This window comes from Carya illinoinensis, chromosome 5 (genome assembly GCF_018687715.1).
Source record: "Carya illinoinensis cultivar Pawnee chromosome 5, C.illinoinensisPawnee_v1, whole genome shotgun sequence".
Classification (NCBI taxonomy): domain Eukaryota; kingdom Viridiplantae; phylum Streptophyta; class Magnoliopsida; order Fagales; family Juglandaceae; genus Carya; species Carya illinoinensis.
In genome coordinates, this window is record NC_056756.1 from 39109986 (window position 1) to 39117696 (window position 7711).

Consider the following 7711-nt stretch of genomic DNA (forward strand, 5'->3'; position numbering starts at 1 on the left):
CCAGTCCGGAATCGATTTTATGTTTTTCAACACTAAACCGGACCGGACCAATTCATATATTATATATATTTTATTAATTTTTAATATTATATAATATATTTTATATATAATATATATAATTGAGTTCTTCTACGGATCCGCAACTGTAGCAGGAGCACACCTGCATACCATACGCGGCGTCCTTTTTTTTTTTTTTTTAATAATTCAAAACGTGCATTTTTTGATGAGGACCTACGGTTTGCTTTTGCATTTCGAAATCCTCCCACGCCCAGCACCATCGGCGATGTCGTCTTTCCGCCCAGAAACACCGATCACACTACTTCATCAGCACAGAGCTACCGCTCCTTGTGAAATCGTTGACACAGAGCAAATGGTCAGTTTTTCACGCACTAGAAAAGACCATGAAATAGAAAGGAAGGTGCAGAAATAAAAGAATGGATACTTTAAAATAGAATCTAGATTTGTTTAGGGCAAAGCAACGAAAAGAAAAAGGCAAGAAGAGTGTGAGAGAGGGAGTAGAAAGGGAAAATCAGGCCAGGATATTCGGCTGAACCACTGATTAATTCATTTGTCTTTTGTTTCGCTCCTTTTCTCTTTGTTTCCTCTTTTTTTTTTTTTTTTTTTTTTGAGATAAGATACTCCGTCGTCCACTTCTCCCAAATCCATTCCTTTTTTTTTAAAAAAAAAATTAAAAAATACAAAGGGGTATATTTTTCTTGTTTTCTGTTTGTTGATTCATTGTATATGAATCTCCAATATTTGTGTTTAAATCCCTCTGATCTCTTTCGGTTTCACGATTGTCGTCTCTCTTTTTCATAGTGGAAGTGGAGCAATATATTATTATTAATGCTATTTTCGGGAGTAATAAAAGAATTTGTAAAAGAGATGGAACTGTTTGGTTGATTTATTGATGGATTAAGGGTCTGGAGTTCCTAGCGAGTTGTTTTTGGCAGATTTATTTGGAAGGGAAAGAATTGTTTAGAACTTGTTATCTTGATGTTGATGTTCAGGATCAGAAGGAACCGTAGTTATATGTTTGCTGCTCAACATTTTATGGGTTATTATACAATCAGTAGTAGTAGTAGTTGTCATATAATCCGCAATGATCCACGTCTTTTCTTGGTTTTGGATAAGGGATTTCAGTGGAATGCCTTGAATCCTCACTCTTCTACCAGTTTTATCAATGGAAGTGGACGAGGTCGAGGATCGGGAGGAAGAGGAGGGATTGCAATTGGCACCGGCTTTAATGGCTTTGCCCTAAATCTCAAAGGTTGCCTGAGGGACGAAGATAATATTGACGCCATTACTTTTCACAAAGGAAAGGGAAAGGGCTGCCGTGCATTCGCTCCGTAGCATCTGCAGTTGCTCCCTGTCCGTGATCTCAAAATTGGTCTTCAGGACGGCACTGCTAGTCCCCATAAGCTGGGGGACAATTTGGTCTTTTAGCCAGTGCCACGTAAGGTGTGCGTTCGGCTGATCCCAAACAGGGGCTGCTACCAATAATTTCTCTATATAAATTACGTATAAAATAATATATTATAATTTATAACATAATATTTTAATCTTAAATATAAATATTTATTTGATCATATGTTTTAAATATAAAATATAAATATTAAATACATTTTTATTGCCTAATATATTCTTAATATATTTCTTTTAATAAATACATTACTAATATTAATATATTTAATATATTAAAATAAAATAAAAAAGGGACCGGACTAGACCAGAACCGGTAAAATCGACCATACTAATTTATAAGATAACCGGTGCGTAATCAATTTTTAAAAATATAAAATCGGTACATATTAGTTTGGTCCTAGATTTTATCTAAAATCAGACCGAACTAGATCGGTTACACCCCTACCTCTTAGTGAAAATAATGGATGATTGCTACAAATAGAATCTCTCTCTCAAATATATGTCTCTAGTCTTGACATTTATAGTATAAAATATGTGAGCGTTGTCTTTGTTTTAACACGTGATAAGTTCCACCATTGACAATGACAATTGCTGGCGAATAACAACAATATAGAAGTCTATAGAACAATCATATCGATCTATGATTTACTATTCTAGATAATATTGTTTTCGATATGTTCTTTGATCTAATGTTTCTAACATAAATAGTCACATTTGTTAAGAAAATTAAGAAAATAGACTTTCAACATGCCACGTTAGTAAAAACATTTAAATTTAAAAAAACAAAAAAGTAAAATATGAAAATAATTGACTAACATTTTTCTTGGGCTTCTCACATTTGAACAGAGCTCAAACTTGGGCCAGATTCCTGAGAAAACCCTTCTCTCTTATACACAGTTCCCGCGAAAAGCAGCTCATTCACCGGTTTATCGCCACTGTTCGAGTCCCCAGTTCCCGCTCTCTCGTCTCCCACAGACAGAAGCAAAACAGAACCTCCGGAAGCAGCAGCAGAAGAAGCCATGTCACCTGGACCTGTGGTTGAGGCTACAGAGCCCGAGACCGAGCCCCTGGTCCCCACCACCGACGAACCCAGGAAAAATTCTGAACCTCAGGTCCCTCAATTAATACTTCTACACGTGTTTAAATTTCTTTCCTTTTCTAACTTAAAAACAAAATCTTTCCTCTTCTGGTTCTCTGTGTCTTTTAATTTAATCTTTGTATTTGTGTGTGTTTTGGTAGAAAGATGAGGTTTTTGTCGAGGATGTGAAGGAAGACGAGAAGGACGACGACGAAGACGATGAGGATGACGACGGGGAGGATGATGAGAAGGAGGATGGGGATGAAGGTTGTCTTTTTAATATTTTCCTCTTTTACACGCTCTGTTCTATCATGTGTTTCCTGTGAGTGTTTCTACCAGGGATTATTTGTGTGGTTGTCATTGATTTGTTGGATGCGAGTCTTTTGTGTAATTAGGTTTATCGCCTTTTCAGCTTAATTTTGAAACCTGGGATTTGTTTTATTGGCGTGGTTTGAAAGTTAGTCTGAAGTGGGGTTTGGAACATTTTTTGAGTGTTGTATTGAAGGTTTCGGGATATGTTTATGTCATGTTGAGTGTGATTGGAATGTTTGCTTGGTTAGTTAAGAAAATATAGAGGAAAGAATTTGATTGATATATATATTTATATATATATATGTTGAATATAGGAGACTTAAAAGCTGAATGAATTTGTTATTTGCTTTTCCGAAAGCAGAAGGAAGAATTCTTCGTCTGAGGTAATACCACACAAGGGATATGGTGCATGTAAGAATGCTTTGTGCTGACATGGATCACCTTGAACATGAATTGAGTGTGTTTTATTGTTTCTTGTCAAAGACATATTGGAGGAAATTCGAATTTCGAGATAATAGGAGAGACTTAATTGGTTGCTAGTTTTAATTCTTTTTATTGGTTTTCTGGTTTGTGCAACACCTTTATACATTGTAGAGCTCTCATTTATTCTTTAATGTTTTTTTTTTTTTGCCATGTTGTTGTCTTTGTCTTTGCACATCTGCTGCTATTTCTTGGTGTTTATTTCATTTTTTGTTCTTGTACAACGTAAATTTGTCCAGGTACCATAAATGACACAAACTACAGAGACTCTGTGGCTCCTTTCTTAAAGATCATTACTTGGTTGTGTTTGGTTTCAATATTCAACTATTATTATTACTTGAAAGTCAGGTTATCCGTTATTGGGATAATTACATTTTGCGGCCTCGGACTAACGCTGATTTGCATTGTGCACCCTAAACTATGGAAAATTGCAATGTGCATCCTAAACTAGCAACAGGTTTCAATGTGCACCCTCCAATAAGATCTAACTATTAACATGATGACACGTGGCATATTTTTCTTTTATCTCAACACTCAGATCTAAAGGTGGGTGTCTGTTGGAGCCTATTGATATCTTAGGGTGCTTATTGCAAGTTTTCATGGTATCATGTGGGACTGAGTTTTCCTTCAAACTGGGTTAGGGGAAACTTCCTCCAACCCATGTATAAATATGACGAGTGTCCATCAAACATGTGAGTAGCACATGCTTTTTTAAAAGTTTATCTTAAAAGTTTGATGTCCATTAATTAATAAAGGGTAGTGATAGGCTTACTACCCTATCACTACCCATTTACTACTTATAAGGTATTAAGATTTTTTTATTTTTTTATTATTTTCTTTTAAGTATTTTTTTATCATCCTTAGCCATTAAGAAAAAATTAACAAAATATATAATTTTACTAATAATTACTTCCTTAACTATTAAATAAAATAAAAAATTAGAAAACAAATCAAATACTAAATGAGTAGTAAATAGGTTGTAAAATAATAGTAATCCTATCATTTTCAGTTAATAAAACTTGTGCTTGCCACTTGCTTAAGCGATGCATGTCAATTTTTTAAATGTTGAGGCAACCAACCCAGTTTGGAGGAACACTTAGGTGCAAGTTACAAAAGGGGTGCTAGTTTGTGGCTGCAAAGTGCAATTTACCGTAGGGTATTACGTGGGCATTGAGTAAAGTAAATATTTTCTTTGTTACCCGTCTAGTTTTGATTGGAGAATGAGGTGCAAGTGCAAACGAGGGTTCCAAGCAGAGCCGAAGTGAAAACAAGAGTCGCAAGGCAATGTTGAAGATGGGTATGAAACCTGTTATTGGTGTTAGCAGGGTTACCATCAAGAGAACAAAAAATGTTAGCTTTTATCTGGTTCTCTCCTGGTGTAATAAAGTGTATACGTAGTGATGGAAACTCACTTCACATTTTTTTGTTGTGTAGATACTATTTTTCATCTCAAAGCCTGATGTTTTAAAAAGCCCACATTCCGAGACATATGTCATATTTGGGGAGGCTAAGATAGAGGATTTGAGCTCTCAGCTGCAGACACAGGCTGCACAGCAGTTCAGAATGCCAGACATGGGATCCATTATTGCAAAACCAGACATTTCTGTTGCTGCTGAAATGCCGGCAGATGAGGAAGAAGAGGAGGTGAAGCTCGGGACATTGATTTAGTCATGACACAGGCGAGTGTGTCAAGGAGCAAGGCCGTTAAGGCTCTGAAGACTCATAATGGGGACATTGTGAGTGCTATTATGGAGCTCACCACTTCGATATCTCCCTAGTCTACTCTGCAGTGGTGGTTTCAGATGACGAGACATGGTATTTATGTCATCATTTAGTTTTTGCAATCAATTCAGCTCACATCTGTCTGGAGGTTTATTACCTTTCTGTTTTTGTTGGACTTGAGACAGCTTTGGGTCATATTAAGGATGCGTTGTCCTGCTGAGTCTATATTCTCGAGTCATAAGGTTTTCGTTACCGGCTTTTTGTTCCTTACTGCTCATCTAAGCCTTGATCCCAACTAGTCGCTGTATGAATTCCTTTACAAGATATTCTGGCTGGCAAAGCAAGTCTTTCTCTCGTAGTTCCTTCTAAGAATTGTTTGCTAGAATCGCCTAGAATTTCTGACAAGAATTTTGCTACATACAAGCACAGTTGCACACTAATCCGTATATTAATACTGATTTATTCATATTTAAAATTTAAATTAACACTATTTTTAATAAAATCTACTTTTTGACCAATCACATCATATTAGTGCACAGATTAGTGCACAATTGTGCTTGCAACTATATTTTTCCTGTGAATTTATTCTCGTCTGTAGTATTTTGTTGTTTGAGTTTTGGATCCAAAGCAGTGAGTGCGGATGCAATTTTTTCTTGAATTTAAATGGTTTAGCAATGTTTGATATGCATGCTCGGAGTTAACACGTAAATTAGTTCATGTTTCTTAACTTCAAAGATCCATATAGGATCACCTGTTTGAGTTCTTTTTTTTTTTTTTTTTTTTTGGGGGGGGGGGGGGTGTTGCTCATTCATTATAAATGAACATATACAAGCAATGTCTGCTACATGAGCACCCACAACCATATAACTGATACAGAACAGAAGGTCCAGCAATATCTACTACACACAAGCACCCACAAGGAGATAAATATTATAGACCAAGAAGTCATCAGCATCCACTGCAAAACTACGAGGAAATCTGGTGGGTTTTGCGACCATTGAACAGTATCTTCCACAAAGCCTGCATGTCGAGCCCAGAGATGCGCTACCTAATTATCTTGTCTACTAACATGAAGGATGTCAAATGAAGGTAAATGGGATAACAGTACGAATCTCTTGAATCAAATGACTCTAGCTTGACTCTTGTTCTTGAGCTGAGCAAATGGCTTCCACAATGACAAGTGAATCTCTCTCAAAAATCAAGTGAGAAATTTTCAAATGATAGACCATTTGCAAACCTCGCAAGGTAGCAAGCCTCTAAATATCCTCCACCACACAAATGCTTTCTTCCTTTCTTGACATAGCCATAATCATACTACTTTTTCATCCCTCAAAACCGCATCCACCCCCTAATGATGAAGTTGATGGAAAATAGTTCCATCAAAGTTCAATTCTACTTCCCACAAGGTGGAGGCTTCCAGCACAGTGAAGATAAATGTTTATGGACTTTCTGACATTTCTGAATCTCTTGAAAACTCTCAGCATATGCAAAACAGTTCCCAGCAACATCAAAAATAGAAACATCCCTTTGCTGTAAGATTTTTAGATTTCAAAACTTCCATACACCCCAATCAAGCACAAACCGAAAAAGTATAATGGGATCATGTAGCTGCATTATTGCCCAAACCACTATATCAAATCGAGAATGAGTCCAATAAGACCATGTCCTTATCAAAATAATGTGACCAGATCTTGGAAAGGCATGGACAGTTACACAAAACATGAAAAATGTCCTTAGTAGCCTCATTACAGAAATCACAGACCTGAAGAAGTATGTTACAGTGGGAAATGTTGCTATTGGTGGGTAAACTATCGTTACAAACCCTTCATAGAAAATTCTTGACTTTTTTGGTAATTGCATCTGTCATAGGGTCTTCCAAAAAATTCTATGTGAAGAATCTTGTGAGCTAGAGCTAACATCCATTAGAGCATCTCGCCATTGCCCAATGCAAGTCTAAAATAAATAGAACTCTATGTAAAGTTGTCTACAATGGCCTAATCAAAGTTGGTAAGTTTGACATAAATGCTATAGTCATTCTTAGGAGCTCTTCAAGTCTGGCGAGACACTGTACAAAGAGCAAATAATATTCTATCAATTTTCAACTACCCGCTCCTCTCCCTTTCCCTCGGTTTCTCGTTTATTCCCCAAAATCCTCCAAGTCTCTTTTCTCTTTCTTTCTTCTTCACCCGTCGCTCTTCTTCAGCATGCAACCCCTATTTAGGTCTAGCAGTCACCTTCTCCAGTGGACCCCATCGTCTCCAAGCTCTCCAAAGTAAGTCTCTCTTCCTCACTCTTCTCTCCCTCTTCTTTGTTACAGTGGTTGTCTGTCGATATGTAGGCCTTTTCTCTGATTTACTTTTTATCTTCAGCAACCTAATTAAATCACATCCTCTTTTGCCCAGCCAAGTCGAATCAATTGCTCAGCATCGGCTTGCTCCACGAATCACGCCGAAGATTCTTCTTCCTCCACGAATTTGCCACTACCGGTAACGTCTGTTTGGGTAAATGCTTTGTGTTGCCCAAATGACTAACACAAGAGGGGGGTGAATTGAATTATATTTAAAAAAATAACAATTATAAATCAAATATACAATATAAAATATAAACAAAATATGAAATAACAATAAATATAAAGAGTAAGGGTAAGAGAGAAGCAAACTCAGTATGTTAACGAGGTTCGGCCCCACTGCCTAC

At 36.7% G+C, this 7711-nt stretch overlaps 1 protein-coding gene across 10 annotated transcripts; it reads left to right on the forward strand.

The window, feature by feature from the left end:
- The first annotated feature begins 2206 nt into the window (after nucleotides 1-2206).
- On the forward strand, nucleotides 2207-5375 carry LOC122312002 (nucleoplasmin-like protein NO29). Of its 10 annotated transcripts, none has more exons than XM_043126811.1 (5): nucleotides 2230-2537; nucleotides 2665-2770; nucleotides 3535-3595; nucleotides 4503-4592; nucleotides 4730-5375. In XM_043126811.1, the coding sequence occupies exons 1-4, from the start codon at nucleotides 2445-2447 to the stop codon at nucleotides 4558-4560; spliced, it is 318 nt and encodes a 105-aa protein (XP_042982745.1). In that variant the 5' UTR covers nucleotides 2230-2444; the 3' UTR covers nucleotides 4561-4592; nucleotides 4730-5375. The 10 variants fall into 10 exon arrangements, 2 of the variants coding, with proteins under 2 accessions (XP_042982745.1, XP_042982747.1); XR_006242927.1 differs by having other exon boundaries at nucleotides 2237-2537; nucleotides 4503-4645; XR_006242928.1 differs by having other exon boundaries at nucleotides 2243-2537; nucleotides 3535-4645; nucleotides 4730-5110; nucleotides 5203-5375.
- Nucleotides 5376-7711: the final 2336 nt, after the last annotated feature.